The following is a 16,524-nucleotide window of genomic DNA, read 5'->3' on the forward strand; positions in this document are numbered from 1 at the left end:
AGCAAGACTCCATCTCAAAAAAAAAAAAAAAAAAAAAAAAAAACAGTGCCAAGTGTTGCTAAAACCTCTAGTTTTTAAGAGAAGCCAGAAGTTTGGTTTTAAAAATGAGAGAACTCCAGATAGTTTTCAGTGAAGGCTTAATTTTTACTTTTTTATTTCAGAAAATGTTAGATATAATCAGAGGTAGATAAGAGTTGAACGAACTCTCATCTCTCAACTCTATTACCTCAGTGTCCTCACTTACCCCTCCCCTGCCCTGATGATTTTGAAGTAAGGTTCAGACATCAGATTATTTCACCTATAAACTATATTACCATCATCACACACACCGGAAATGTCTTCACAATCCAGGGACTATTCCCATTTCCTCAGTTCTAAGAATGAAAATTTTGTTTCTTTAGTTTGTTGTAATTGGAATTCAAACGTGTGAATATGTGGTTTGGTTGATATGTCTTAAATTTTATTTTAACCCATTCATTTTTCCCTTTATTTTTTGCTCTTTCTTGCAACTTATTTGTTAGATTAATTTGTTTGTCCTGTAGAGTCTTCCACAAGTATGAATTTGGCTGATTGCATCCATGTTATGTTGCTTAATATTGTTCTCCTGTCCTCTATATTTCCTATAAAGCGATGAAGAGGTTTAATCAGATACAGGTTCAGTTTTTCTGCCAAGACAGTTTTATAGTTAGTGACATAGTCCTTTATTAGGAATGCATAGTGTCTGGTTGTCTCTTTTTGTGATGGTCATTGCCTGTATCCCTTAATTCATAGGTGGCTCTAACACTTCAAAACATCATGTTTTTGCACACTGCCACCACACACACACACACACACACACACACACACGTGTCTTGGGTCAGATGCAACCCATGAGTCACCTGTTGGAGAATTCTGTGTATCAAAGTTCAGGCTTGAGCCCTGCCCATGTCTGGAGCATATTGTGATTCATTTAAAGTAACTTACTCCCAGTGAGCCCATCCTGACACAGGGAAATGATCTTGCCAGATCTACCATTTAGTTTTATATTATCACATGCTTACTTACAGTGTGTGCAAAAAGGACCATTTCCTTCATCGGAGGTTGGGTGGAGAGGATCCTAATGATGAGAATTATTTGTTTGGATCAAATTTCATGCTGTCCTCCCATAAGGCAAATAGATCAAATATGTAATATGCATGTATTTTTATCTTTTGAGGTAGAAAGTAGACGTATCTATTAGTGCCTTTGACGTGTATGGCCTCTACGAATTTTTCATGATGGACTTTGTGGAGAAATGACTTTGCAAATCACACACACAATTGGGACCTTCCATAATGTTGTTATCTTTACCTGTTGTTTGTGTTCACTGGGTAGAACTAAGGGAAGTGGATTGTGGTGTTTAGAGAAACATGATTGCAGGATGAACAAGGGGTGTAGGCAATACCGTATACTGCTTAGACTTCCAGGGATGAATACCATCGATCCAAATTTCTAGCTGTGTGGCCTTGGGAAATTTACTTCATCTCTGTGTTTCCTTCTGTCTGCAGTGGGTAGTAAGATTTCCCTACCTCAGAGAGGGTGGCTGTAAGAATTAAGGGCTCAATATCTATTTGCCAACTCTGTGAATAGTTTAATCCTTGCATCTGTTTTAGGCAGCAAAGGCTTCGTTGTTGTTGTTTAAGAGTACATATTCAATTTTGAAAAAATAAATTCCCAATATAAAAAATGGAATAGTAGGAAGATGATAAAAGTCAACATAGCCCTATTTTATGCTATTTGAAGAGTGTGGCATTATAATAGCATGGTCTATGCTTTTTCTTCATGGCTTCTCTGGAGAAATCAGGCACATATGTTGCAGTGTTGAGCCAAACATTTTAGTGTACGGAACAAACATCTTTAGTCTTGGCTTCACGTGTAAGAGTTAAATATTGACATGGATTAAACTGTACCTGAATATTGTTTTTGTTGAATTAGAGAAGTTTAGCATACATGCTTCTGTGTGAAACATCCATAGTTTTACATAAATGTGTACAGTATTAAATGTAGTTCAAAGATGATATCTACCCTGTTTGTACTTCTATGCTATCTCTCCAGTCTGTGGACTCTTATTACTGTTTCTTTTGCCTTTTTATCCAGCTCTTAACTCTTAGCCTTTTTCCACATAAAGTCAACCAGAAAGTAGTAGCTCATTGGTTTTTAGAACATGTCTTTGGAGATCGTTCTGGGTTTTAAGGTTTATTTTCTTATTTAGAATAATCTCTTCTAGTCAGTAGATCCTGCCTATTTTGAAATGGAGATGGGTGGCAGACACTGAGACAAATAGCTGTTGGGATGACTGTCCCCTGTTAATGCTAACCATAGGTCAGGACAAGACCAACAGATAAGAGCAAGAGCATGGTACTCACTCTGTAAGAAATTCTGTTCATCTACAGAAAGCCTTAGGGTGAAACAAAGATAAGAATCCTGGTCTTCTATGATGAGTCACTGCCACTGACTGTGTCCGTTTTGTTTTCAGGGTGTATGCCATGTACAATTCCGTAAAGGGATCCTGCTCCGAGCCTGTTAGCTTCACCACCCACAGCTGTGCACCCGAGTGTCCTTTCCCGCCTAAGCTGGCACACAGGAGCAAAAGTTCACTAACCCTGCAGTGGAAGGTGGGTAGCTCAAAGCATCAAGAATTGTCTCACTTTAAAAATTAGCCAGGTATGGTGGCACGTGTTTCTAGTCCCAGCTACCTGGGAGGCTGAGGAGCGGGGGGATCACTTGAACCCAGGAGTTTCAAGGCTGCAGTGAGCCATGATCACACCACTGCGCTCCAGCCTGGGCAACAGAGAAAGAGTCTCGAGTTAATATAATGTCAGTCTATAGCCATTTGAAATATTTTTTAGCACGATTCCAGTTTTGTGATACGTTTTCTGCATAGTAAGTATGTGCAACCAATTGTTAAAAAGTTGTCATTTCTTTAAGAGTTGGGCAAAGGGGTAGGAGGAGGGAACTGCAAAATCCAGCTTTAGCTTTTTTTTTTTTTTTTGCAGCAGTATTTTCTGAATGTCTTAGGGTCATAAGCAATATGTATAAGTGATATAGGTACTTAAAATACCTACATCTTATCACTTTCTAATAGTTTAGTTCATTTCAACAAACATTTGAGGACTTTAGGAAAAAGCTTTTATCAAGAAAGATTCAGAGATAAAGTAGTTTTATGGCCCTTTTGGCTTCTTTCAGTGATGATACTGAAATGTTTAATATTTAAAATAACCTAGAACATTTAGTGATCTAAAGTATGTTAGTACTTCATTAGGTTCCACTAATGGGGCCATACATCGGTCAAGATTACTAATTATCTAAGAAAAAAAGACTGAATTATGTATTTTCATGAAATACAATTCACTGGCTAAAAATAGCTCTTACCAAAAAGAGATCATATTGCCCCTTCCTCAAAGGGCATCACTGGCTTGTTAATCATAGTTGTGTGTTTGTAAGAAAACAGTAGATTGTTACCAATCTCTGTAGCACTTATTTCTCTACATCAATATTTTAAAATATAATCTAAAATGTAAAATAGATGGAGGTAAGAGATAAAGATTTATGGTTTGCAGGGAGAATACTGATGTGTGAAAGAAAGAAAATGGCTAGGAAGATCCATTATTAGTGAAGAAATATTTTATCTTTTCATTTCTGGCCCGGAGAGTCAGGTTGATCTAGGGAGCTGATGAAAGCAATTCAGAGTCATGGTTAGCAGCAAAGCATGGGCCTGTGTGGATCCCTCTCAGGTGGGCAGCTGCATTCTCATAGCCAGTGGCCAGCATTGAGTGTGTTACTTGGACAAAAGCAAAGTTTAAACTGGCTTAGTATCTGAACTATTTTATTTTCCTTCCTGGCTTCCAGGGATAATCCAGGTCAGTGATTCCCCACCTTTTCAGAGTTTTAACACCCAACTGGCATCATCATTTAATTCCTTGAAGTATACATATCCATTTAAAAAATGTGCTCTATATTTACACATATATATGTAAATATATCTTTGTAAGGAAAGAATTAAAATCCATTTTGTTTGGAAAATATAAGAACTTGTCTTTAGATTACCTGAGGGACCCCGGGGTCTTATAAACCTAAAGTTGGGAATCACTGATGCATACTCTGCTTAAAACCTGGATGAATTTCAGGTCTCAGGCAGACCAGCAACTTCAAGAAAGAATTTTCTTATTAGGAGGAAAATGTTTCACATTTTCTTCTCCCTTTCCTCAATTGTAAATCAGAAACATACTCTTGTTACATTCAGTCATGTACAAACTTGAAAGTTCTGGATTCAGTTCAGTTTTCATTTAAATGTCCTTAGGACAGATTCCCTCATCAAAGTGCTCCAGGTGGGGGCACAAGGACAGGGGAACATTCTCTGGCTGCCAGTCTGTCCTTGAATCCACAAAGATGCTGAAAGCACTAAAGATCTGACATCTTTTTGTTCGTCAGCAGCAGTTATTACTTGCACAGGAGATAAGGCAAAACAAAAACCTAAGTCAGTGTACCCACCCTCAAGGAATTAAGGGACTAGTAATGGGGTAGGATATCATCAAAGAAACTACCAAAGAACAGTTTGTTTTATTTTTTTGGAGTTCTCATCTTAGAGATGGGTTCTCATCTAAAACTTTGATTTTGTCGGTTATTTATAACTTTAAATGCATCACTATCCTCTCCTCCAAACTGAGCCCACAAAAGCCTAAAACAACAGTTTAGGACTTAGAGCACTCACCTGAGATCTGAGTTTTGGGACTCAAAGATTGTGTGACTGAAAAGAGAGAAGGAAGGGAAGGAACGGGACTGGGCCCCTGATGTTTTATTACTAACCATAATAGAGCAATAACAACTGTTTACTGAGTGCTTCCTGTAAAACTGGGTAGTTTGGTAGGTGATTTACATATTCTCCCAATTATTTATCATACCTATCCTTGGAACATGAAATTAGTTGTTGATACTGATATTAAACAGCTAGCGCCAGACCACGTGTGACAAACAGCCGATGTAGGATTCAGATACATCTCAGGGGAAGCTGAGCTGCCTTTTGCCAGGGGCAAGGTACCATGCTGTTTGCTGGGCTCTTGCTCCTTCCTAGGGAAGAGTTTTTGAAGTGGGAGACATGATCCAACTCCTCTTCCTGGGTGCTTTCCCCAACTTGTAGTTCCACTGTCTCTCTAGATCTCTCTACCCTAATGCTCCAAGAGACCCCACTGTGGCATCACTTGTAGCTCTTGGAATCCTGAAAAGCATTCTTTTCTCCAGAGTTCTTTACTTCCCTTCCCATTGTTAAAAACCCACTTGCTCAGTGAAGCAGATCTCAGCATGCTTTTTAAGAGGAAAGCAAATGATGAAACTTCTCTTTGTTAACATACGAAGGGCGAATAGCCTCTAGTCATCTCTCTAGAGGATCACATTTTTTCCCCATTTTTAAAAAAGAGGAACCTTAATGTCACTGATGACTTTCTAATCTTAAGTACTTTTAAAAAATTAAAAACCTGTATGTGGGATGTTACAAAAAGAAAGGCTTGACTGTGCTCCACCAGACATCCAGCAGCGCCTGTGTTTCTCAGCTGCCTTGTTCTCACTCTATGCTTGAATTCAAAGTCCCTTTTCAAAGTTCTATCCCCAGAGGAAGTAAGGTACCATGATGGTGTAAAAAGGGAGAGGTGGTGGTGGTGGTAGGCAGGTTTGGCTATTTGTGGAGTATGATGTATTCATAGTGGGGACTCTCTCTACAGTTGAGGTATGTCAAAGTTAGTGTATGATGATGGTTGACCAAGGAATGCAGGGACCATCAGCTTTATCCGCCTGTGGGGAGAGCACAGGACTATTGTAGACACTGTATGTGAGGCAGGTGGGTAGCTCATAAGTTTTGTCTCTGAACAACTTTCTCTAATCTCACGTTCCTATTTTTTTTAGGCACCGATTGACAATGGTTCAAAAATCACCAACTACCTTTTAGAGTGGGATGAGGTAAGCTTATTTTCATATTCACCCATCTAAAACACCATTTCAGAAACAAAATTGCTGAACAAATACCATTTTATTCTTTTATAAGACATGCTAAACACAGAAGAAAGGCATGCTAGTAGAGAAATTTAAATCAATAGTTATTGACTATGGAAAATGAAGTTAGATTGAAGTAGTATTATGAATTGTGTATTGAAATATATGTACCTGGCTTATTTGCAAGCACTGCTGCTGAAAAAAAAAATGGGGTCTTATCTATTTTGGATCTCCAGTGTCTAGCCAGCCAATAATTTGTATTAAAAATTGACTGCTTTGTCATCTTGACTGCTTAGATGCTTTTGATAGGTAAAACACACTGCTTCTCGGAAAGCATAATTTGCTTTTCCTTTTTGAATGCCATGTGTGTACCTTGGTGTTGCACTGTTGAGTGGCCTCTGTGAGAGCAGAACAGTGCATAGAAGTCACACTCTACCCACGTGCGAATGCCCTGTGGGTTACAACGTCCTGTATCAGGTGCCCTCCTTGCTGTTCATGTCCCCAGAGGCCCTTGGAAGGTATCTACGGTGGAGTGTCCTTATTCTCAAAGCCACTGTGTGCCGACTGGTGGACCCAGTGCGTTTCTGGCCTAGCTAACTCTACACACAGAATCTCAAACAGGAAACACTTGACCTAGAAGGCTTTCATTTCTGAAAAGCAACTGTTGGTTGGGCGTGATGGCTCACACCTGTAATCCCAGCACTTTGGGAGGCTGAGGCAGGCAGATCATGAGGTCAGGAGATTGAGACCATCCTGGCTAACACGGTGAAACTCCATCCCTACTAAAAAAAAAAAAAAACTAGCCGGGCATGGTGGCGGGCGCCTGTAGTCCCAGCTACTCGGGAGGCTGAGGCAGGAGAATGGCGTGAACTCAGGAGACAGAGCTTGCAGTGAGCCGAGATCACGCTGGAGTGAGACTCCATCTCAAAAAAAAAAGCAACTGTACTTTTCGTTCCTGTAGATCTTAATTGTATTTATTCATTTGCCCCCACTTTATTCTTTCTCTGTTTGAGAAATTGGCTAAGGATTTTAAGAATAAGAAATGTGGAATATGGGGAGAAATGCAAGTTAGCCTTTGTGACTTAAATTTGGAGGGATTGAAAGATTTAAAACTTAGACTTAGGCAAAAAGTGACTTGGCAACTGTGGAAAAATATTTTAACCAAATGTAAAATGAAAACTGGATGGAATTCCCATGGTGAAATTTTGATGCAAAAGAGGTCCGTCATCACTTTCTGCAGAAGCATATTTTCCCATCTGGGTTGCATCTGATCAGCTAGAGTTCCAAGTTACCAAGAACAACCATCTATTGTTCTTAGGATCCTTTCAAATAGCTTGTGCATGCAGGTTGGTGAAATCTCAGCCTTAACCCATGCATTCTACAGATTAGGTGGATTTCATTTTAAGGTGGTTTAATTAGAAAGTGAAACCACCTCTCCAGCCCTTAGAGGTTTTTATAGTCAGTCAGGAATGTTGGAAAGGAACTCGGATGACCTGTGAGCGTATAGTAACGTCTTCCCATCTCTCCCTCTTTGTAAGGACAGGTGACCGTTTAATGATAGTCCCTTTTTATATGTGGATTTCTTGCACTCATCTTATGTGTTTTCTCATGTCTCGAGGTTTTATATCGAGATGGAGTTCACCAGTACAGAAAAGGCATTTTTTTTTTTTTTTTTCAGATATCTTCTTAGGGCACTGTGTGTGTATGTGCGTGCATGCACACACTCGTGCGTGCCTATGAACCTGTGTTTTTTGCTGCTTCTCTGCCTAGGACCATGAGTTCCTAAGTAAGGAAGGCTAAAATAGTTGAATACATACCTCAGTGAGAAACCTCCAAAGAAAACTTGGGTGCTGCAGGAATTGGTAATGGTGGCTCAGTTGCTGGTCCCTTCCCTTAGAATTTGAAATGAGAGTGTCCTGGCTGATGATGCTGAGAGGAAGGATGCCACAGCGTCCGCTGAAGTGGGACATGCCACATCTGATAATTGTTTATGTTCAGCATGGTCCATTGCAAGCTAGCAGTCAAAAAATGTCAAATGACTGGGTTTTGCCCTCTACCTTTCTCCTACTTGATCTCCTTCCAACTTTTCCTCTCACTTTTCTTAATTCTCTGCCTTCTTCTTTCCACTTTTTCTCTCCCGTCTTCAAATTCCTGCTGGTATCATAGCTCTGTTGAGCTTTGCTGAAGATTCCAGGTTAATTGACTCTCATCCACCATGGATCTTTTGCCAACACAGGAATCCTTTTACATTCTGTGGCTTAAGGTCCACTTTCTAGACATCTCCTGCCCCCTCAATTCTAAGGAACTCCCTTGCCTTTGGGTGCAATGAGCTTCCTAGCAGGAGAAGATAATTGAAAGAACACCAAGATTAGGAAATATGGGTTCTGTTCTGAGTTTTATGCTGGGCAGCTTGACCTCTCTGGTCCTTAGTTTTTTCCATCTGTGAAATGGCGAATAGGTTAGTTCACCACTTGTATGCATTTACATTATTTATGCTCTCACAAGACAGATTATTTAGGATTGTCTCTTCTGACAAGAGAATATTTGGAATCATTTTCACTGTTGTTTGGCCTGTTCATTAATTGTTTCAGCATTTATGGAGCATGTTCCTCAGTAGTCTGCATTGCACATTGTCCTATGAGGGATCTGTGACATAGTAAAGATAACTGTGATAGCTGAAAAAGCAAACGTACGCCTATCCTCTTGTTGTGCTTTTAAACAGACACAAATAAAGCACATGTTGCCATATGCTTCTCAAATTGTTCGGTCCAGTAGCTCCTTTGCTTTGTATTATACCCCTCTCATTTCCCATCCCCTTATAAAGATGAAAAAATTGTGCTATCATGTTTCCTGGCAGTGAGAATTCAAGCAGTAGTAACAAGTTCATTCCTGCCCATCCTGTCATTTCAGAAGTGAAGTTTCTAACAGAACAGTCAGGCAGTCTGTGTTTCTAAATGTAGAGCTGAGTTGAGGATCAGCAGCACTCTTGAGAGTGGCTCACTTGGGTTGGGTTTTGGGTCCCACATTCCTATGCTATACAGGCCTTAGCTTCAAGAAGGAAAAGCAACATCTGGTCTGCAGGAAGTGTGAACACAAGAGGCTCTGGCCATCCCTCTGAATCCTTCTGCTGGTAGTTTCTACAGCCAGGTGCATCTCCCTGGTACCAGGACTGTTTCTAGACTCCACCTTACCTTAATAGAAGGCAGTGAGGCAGGAGAATGGGAAGTGGATGTTTTGCTGGAATCACCCTTTCCCCACCCTTCCCCTCTCTAAGGGCCACAGCTCTTCCCTCCTCTCCTCTTCAAGGATATCTGCTCCAGCCACACACCCAAAAGCCTGTCTGCCATCCAGGGCCTGAAGAAACAAACTAAGATTGCAGAAAGTTTTTGAGGTGCACAGAGACACAAATCACTGCCTGAGAGCGACACCGTGCTGCTCCGAGTCTTGAAGAAGGTTGTGCTCAGGCATAGCACTCTGCCCTGTCTCTGCGCTGGCCCAGTGCTGCTCCGAGTCCTGAAGAAGGTTGTGCTCAGGCATAGCACTCTGCCCTGTCTCTGCGCTGGCCCAGTGCTGCTCCGAGTCCTGAAGGAGGTTGTGCTCAGGCATAGCACTCTGCCCTATCTCTGCTCTGGCACCTGGTCTGAGAATCACGACTTTGAGGTGAGGTGGCCTCATCTCCATACACGCAACCACTAATGTTCAGGTATCCCCTGCAGCCCCATATTTTTATTACAGTATAACAGCATGGATTCGAGTTCCAGAATACTTTAGTCTTTTGTTGTTTGTAATCACCTTTGCAATAAAATGATTAGAGTAAAATGTTGAAAGTGTTGGTAAAACGAGAAGACAGGGCATCAAGCCCAGCTTTCAAGCCTCTTAAAAAAAGACTTTACTGGAAAAAGAGCAGCAGCCTTTATTTCTGCTGAGATTAGGAATGCTGTGCTGAGTTGACCTTCTTGGGAGGATCCACCTTCATCAGCAGCTAACTATATGCTGGGCTCTGAAGTACAAGGGCACGTGGAGCCCTAATGGGGAGCAGAAAACAGAAACGCATTACAGTACAGGGGAAATCTGATATACCTTCTATCCTCTCTTAAATTCACTGTCATTAATTTTACATCACTGCAGCATAGAATTCACTTGGAAATTACTCATGAATAGTTCTGTACTAGGGTTAACTGCCTGTTATTTCTCCGTTAATAACTAACTAGACAACACCTTAATTTTTAAATCAATACAAGAAGTTACTATGACTATGAAATGATAATTAGCAACTAAAAATGGAATTTACAGCCGGGCGCGGTGACTCACGCCTGTAATCCTAGCACTTCGGGAGGCCAAGGTGGGTGGATTGCCTGAGCTCAGGAGTTTGAGAGCAGCCTCAGCAACACGGGGAAACCCCATCTCTACTAAAATACAAAAAATTAGCCGAGCATGGTGGTGAGTGCCTATAGTCCCAGCTACTCAGGGGGTTGGGGCAGGAGAATTGCTAGAACCCGTGAAGCAGAGGATGCAGTGAGCTGAGATTGTACCACTGCACTCCAGCCTGGGCGACAGAGCGAGACTCCTCTGTCTCTGGGGAAAAAAAAAAAGAAATTTACAATTGTCATTGGCTTTTCAGCTGTGGCCTTCAGTTTCGATTTGCACCTGAAACAGGTCAGTTTTTATTACTTGAGAAGGTGTGGCCATTCCTTGCCAAGTTCCCTTGTGGTGACTCATGAGTTTTAGTGTTTAGAGCCATGGGGTTTAATAACTGACCCCACATTTTTGTAGATTTGTAGCCACTTTCCTTCTTCAGGAGACACCCCATTATGAGCAGAAACACAGAAGGTCATTGTCAAGTTTTTTTCACTTGAACATTAGATGAGTCACGTCACATTGTCATTTCACAGTGTTCCCGTCCCCCGTGTTTACACTTTAATCTACAAGCACTTGTCATTCTGACGGGTAGCAGAAGGCAGATCAGAAGCTCCTAAAAAGGAGCTTGTTTAACAGCACAACAATGGCTAGATGCTAGATTTTTCAAGGTATAGGTTCTTTTCACAATGGAGAGTCAGTGAGATGGGGAAGGCGGACATCATAGTTGAGATACTGTACCCACTGGCCACGCCCACGCTAATCCGTTTGACTGCCCGTCTTTATGGCACCCTTCCAAGCTACATTGACTCTGTATTGCGGCACCCTTCCAAGCTACATTGACTCTGTATTGCTTCTCTTCTGTTTTTTTTTGAAATGGAGTTTTACTCTTGTTGCCCAGGCTGTGCAACGGCTCAGTCCCAGCTCTCTGCAACCTCTGTCTCCCAGGTTCGAGTGATTCTGCTGCCTCAACTGCTGAGATTACAGGCGCCTGCCACCACACCCGGCTAATTTTTATATTTTTGGTAGAGATGGGGTTTCACCATGTTGTCCAGGCTGGTCTTGAACTCCTGACCACATGTGATCTACCCAGCTCAGTCTCCCAAATTGCTGGGAGTACAGGTATGAACCACCACACCCAGCCCTGCTTCTCTTCTTGATGACATATCACTATCTGTTGGAGGTGGGAGTTTTTCTTCTGTGGGAGAAGGATTGAGGATATAGAGGACTCTAGGGTAGGGAAGGGCTTTTAGGAAAAGAAAAAACTGGGAACCTCTGGGTTGAGTCATTCATAAATGTCTGCCCAGTCTGTTTTAAGGTTCCTAAACAGATCGTGATCTGGCCTTATTTTTGAAAACTTGAGTAAAGGGGTGAATTTAATGGGCAAATAAGAACTTTTTATTTTAGAAAAAATTAGTTCTTTCAAGGAAGTATTTATGCAAACTTGTCTTGTTTTAAGTTCTGCCTTAAGATATTGTTTTAATCTGAGCCATACAGAACGCTAACTGATGCTGCTGCAACTATCAGAACAAATACAAGTCTCCTAAGGTCTTGCTATGAATATGTGGCATGGATTCATATTGATGATATATATCAATAATGTTTATCTAAAGAAAACTGAATTAATCATCTCAGCTTTGTCTCTGTCTTCATCCATTTTGTGCTGCTGTAACAGAATACCTGAGACTGGTTACTTTATAAAGAAAAGAGATTTATTTCTTACCGTTCTGGAGGCTGGGAAGTTCAAGGTCAAGGACTTGTATCTGGCAAGGGCCTTCTTGGTGTGTCCTCCCACAGTAGAAGACAGGAGGGCAAGACAGCACAAGCATGAGAGAGGGAAGGGGATCAAACTTGCCCTTTTATCAGGAACCCACTCCTGTGATAACAAACTCACCCCTGTCATAATGGCATTCGTGAGGATAGACCCCTTGCGACCTAATCACCTTTTCAAGGAAAAAAAAAAAAAAGACCACCTCTCAATGTGCTGCCTTGGGGATTAATTTTCTTTCTTTCTTTCTTTCTTTTTGTTTTTGAGACAGAGTCTCGCCGTGTCACCCAGGCTGGAGTGCAGTGGCGCGATCTTGGCTCATTGCAAACTCTGCCTCCCAGGTTCATGCCATTCTAGCCTCCCAAGTAGCTGGGACTACAGGTGCCTGCCACCACGCCTGGCTAATTTTTTGTATTTTTAGTAGAGATGGGGTTTCACCATGTTAGCCAGGATGGTCTCGATCTCTTGACCTCGTGATCCACCCGCCTTGGCCTCCCAAAGTGCTGGGATTACAGGCGTGAGCCATGGCACCCGGCCGGGGATTAATTTTCTAACACATGAACATGGGGGACACATTCAAACCATAACAGTTTCTAGTTCCTCATGGTACCCCAAGCAGGTAATTTAACACCTTAGCCTCGGCCTTTCCACTGGAAAAACAGGGTCAGTTATCTCACGGGTATAAGATTGGATGAGATAAGTTGGGCATTAGCCGAGTCAGTGTAACGATTGTTCCATATTGTTGGTGTAAGTTTACCTAAGCAGATGCTAAGATCTGAGGTAGGGAAAGTCAACAATTAGAATGATCATGTATAAGAAATATGACATTCTTCTGTCAGGAACTTAAACAAGAGCCCTGAGGTTTATGTCACTTGTTTGAACTAAATAAAAAGTGATATTAGTGCTATCATGGATGTTAATTTGCTATTAGCCTAACTTCTGGACATGACATGCAGGGCACAGAATAACCAGAAAAAGCGCTTTGTGGGAATGTGACTACTGGAGTTCCCAAAAACCTTTCTCGCTTGTGACCCAGCTAGCCCAAAAGGAAGTTCACATCTGGATATGCAGAATAACCAGAAAAAGAGCTTTGTGGAAATGTGACTACTGAAGTTCCCAAAAAACCTTCCTTACTCATGACTCAGCCCAAAAGGAAGTTCACATCTGGTTTCCCTGGTGACTAATGAGCCAACACAGCTGTCAAACATAGTGGACTAAGAATGAAACAAATGCCACAGAAATCAGGGGAAGCATAATTAAAAGTTGAGAGAGGAGAAGAGGCCAGCAGCAAGTAGAGCCCATGCCCCTGGGGAGCCATTAGCAGGTCAAGTCAGGCCAGGCCAGGAAGGCCCAGCAGTCCTGTCACAGAAACCTCCTGAAGCAGGTGACCAGCCCCAGATTGCAGCTTCTTGGACATCTGTATCATTCAGGAGGAGCCTTGTTTAGGGATTGAGTTGGCCCCGTAGAAAATACTCAGTAAGAGATTAATTAATCAGACTCCTGCTTAGCTCACGTGTTGAATAGTTCATATGGATGATCTCTCATAATCCTTCTGAGTGAACTTGCACAAACCTTTTCTGGTTAGATAACAACTGTTCTGAGAATGAAGGAAATGGAGCAGCCACAAGCACAGTAATTTGCTGGGTCCCGCAGCATGGAAGAAGAGAGCTCCCTGAGAATTTGCTTGACTCCAGCTCTCTAAGGTGCCATGCTGCCTTTGGATGGGTGATATGTTGGTTGGTTCCATAACAAAATGCAGGAAGGTCAGCTTTCACTCCCCTGCCCAGGCCCACATGCACTTTGGTCATTCTTGGCAACTGTGGGGATTGGAAAGTGGTGTTCTAGGTTCATTTTGGCTCTGTCCATCAAAGACCATCTTTCACCTGAGTGCCCACTGCCACGTCTTACGGTTGTTTCAGAAAGCCAAGAGAATTGCTGCCCTACTATAGCTGCTATTGAAGGAAACTAAGCCAGGAAGGATTGAATAACTCAGAGGTGTCTTTAGGTGCCACTTCATGGTCAAAAGGAGCCCCCTCTTTTAGGGACCTCAGTCTCAGACATCCACACACCTGCAGCAGATGCTCTGCCTTCTCTCTTTTACCCTTTCTCGCATGTGTACGTGATGAGGTTGTGTGTTTGGGAAGCAAACTTGATGTGGAGCTTCTTGCTGAGGCTAAATTATAAATCTCATCTTGTTTCCTGACACCTGGTTTGTCAACTCACCTTTGTTGTGGCTCCTCATCGCCAGCTGGAAGAAGACTGCCTTGGGCCTTGACTAGGTGGATGGACCAACCCCATCCATCCCTTGGTTCATTTGTAAATTGTACTGACAGCCTGTTCTGAAATTAAGCCCTCGGCTCCCTTCTTCCCCTTTCCCTGAGACAGTCTTAACACATCAATCCTCTCAAAGCATTTGACAACAGATGAACCTCAATATTTGGAGAAATATATAGGAAAATTTTCTTTGTGTGTTTGTTTAAACCAGAAGACTTAGTGATCATCCTTGGCTGTTTCAGGCAGCCAAGCCTTCCCTCTTACAGAAAAACTAGTGTGCTGAGGGATAAAATGCCTCCCTGTTTATTTGGTAACATGGAACCACAAATCATCCCACCCACTTTTCTTACCTTTGAAACATCCTCTGTGCCAGAGTGTGCAATAAAATGAAAGAGGTATCCCTGGGGGAAGAGTGGGGTTTGGCACGAGAAACTTCTGAGTCCACCCAAATGTGGAGTGTCCCTCCCTCCCTGTTAGCCGCCTCTTATATATGGTTATGCTGAACACATACGTGCTCTTTTATTTCTGAAGCCAACATTTATCTTTGATGTTGCCTAGGATCAGCCGGTGCTGGAACAACTTCTAAATATAGACACTCTAGCAGACTAAATCTTGGAGCCTGGCCGTAGTTCAGTTGGCCAGTGCAACTTTATTTTTCATGTATTGTTGCCATTTCTGACAGGTTGAACCATACTATTAACAGAGAATGGCCAGCCCAGAATCCTTCAGCCCATGTCTGGATTCATAAGCCATGGGCCACAAGCACATGACAACTGATAACCAAATTATCTGGAACTTACTTAGCAGACAGTTACCAAACCTGGTAAGAGCAGCTCAGGAAGGCAGCAGGCATGGCTGTGGAAGAATCTGAAAGAGGCCGGGCGCAGTAGTTCACGCCTGTAATCCCAACACTTTGGGAGGCCGAGGCAGGAGTTTGAGACCAGCCTGACCAACATGGTGAAACCCTGTCTCTACTAAAAATACAAAAATTAATCAGGCATGGTGGTACACACCTGTAATACCAGCTGCTTGGGAAGCTGAGGCAGGAGAATCGCTTGAACCTGGGAGGTGGAGGTTGCAGTGAGCTGAGATCGTGCCTCTGCACTCCAGCCTGGGCGACAGAGTGAGACTCTGACTCCAAAAAAAAAAAAAAAAATCTGAAAGAGAGGGAGTACAGTGGAAAGATAACACATATCAAGAAAACATCAGGAGGAGTAAGTCACAAGACCAAAGGGAGAAAGTTCACCATGAATTCCATCATCCTTGTGTTGGCCATTCTTAATCTTGTGCCAGGAATGAAGTAGTTATAAAGAGGAACAGGAAGTACCGTTTCCAATCTATTAATTTAAAAGCAGTTGAAAATATCAGCCAACTTCATCTGTTAGTGCCAGTAGTGTTGGAAATACCCACTTCTAGTGTTGTTTGTGCCAGGGTAATTAGAAATGTTAGCCAGCGCAGCCACAGCCCCCACAGTCTCCAGAATCACACTGGCAGGAAAACACTGTAGCCTGAATTAATTGGGATGTGTGTGAGTTACATGTATAGAATCGGCCGTGGGTTGTGTTCCTTAACGGGAACCAGCCCATTTCAAGGATTCATCTTCCCAAGTACTGAGGAAAGCTTTATGAGGATACTAAGTTAGTAAAGAAGAAAAATTAACTTGAAAAAGTTCTTTTGTTGTTTTCAGTCTTTCAGCTATACACTTTTACAAATCCACACAACAAATATATTTTTAAACATACTTTAAAAATTAGTTGCATTTTACAAACTTAATCAAATACTTTTTATATATTTAGCTGCCAGTTTTCAAGTAGGTAGACTATCTGTAAATTTGTTTCTTCACTGTGACTCTTATATGTTTGTAAACAGATACCCAGAGAGAGAGGTGGAAAGCTGGTTACATGAGGAAGTACTTTGAAATGTTATTTTATTTGTTGAATCCTGTGGTTTTAGGCTATGTCATACCTAAACTGTCCCCAAGAGACCATTGCGTGCTGAATTTAAAAATCTCAGCCGGGCGCGTTGGCTCACACCTGTAATCCCAGCACTTTAGGAGGCTGAGGCAGGTGGATCACGAGGTCAGGAGATCGAGACCATCCTGGCTAACACAGTGAAACCCCGTCTCT

At 42.0% G+C, this 16,524-nt stretch overlaps 1 protein-coding gene across 1 annotated transcript in view; it reads left to right on the forward strand.

Annotated features, from left to right (window-relative positions):
• FNDC3B (fibronectin type III domain containing 3B) overlaps window positions 1-16,524 on the forward strand; it is a 311,196-nt gene that overhangs the window by 217,104 nt on the left and 77,568 nt on the right. Inside the window, exons 11-12 of the mRNA XM_011940990.1 lie at window positions 2,495-2,633; window positions 5,914-5,967. Coding sequence (XP_011796380.1) covers window positions 2,495-2,633; window positions 5,914-5,967 — 193 coding nt within the window. The remainder of the gene's footprint in view (window positions 1-2,494; window positions 2,634-5,913; window positions 5,968-16,524) is intronic.

This window comes from Colobus angolensis, unplaced genomic scaffold (genome assembly GCF_000951035.1).
Source record: "Colobus angolensis palliatus isolate OR3802 unplaced genomic scaffold, Cang.pa_1.0 Scaffold197, whole genome shotgun sequence".
NCBI lineage: Eukaryota > Metazoa > Chordata > Mammalia > Primates > Cercopithecidae > Colobus > Colobus angolensis.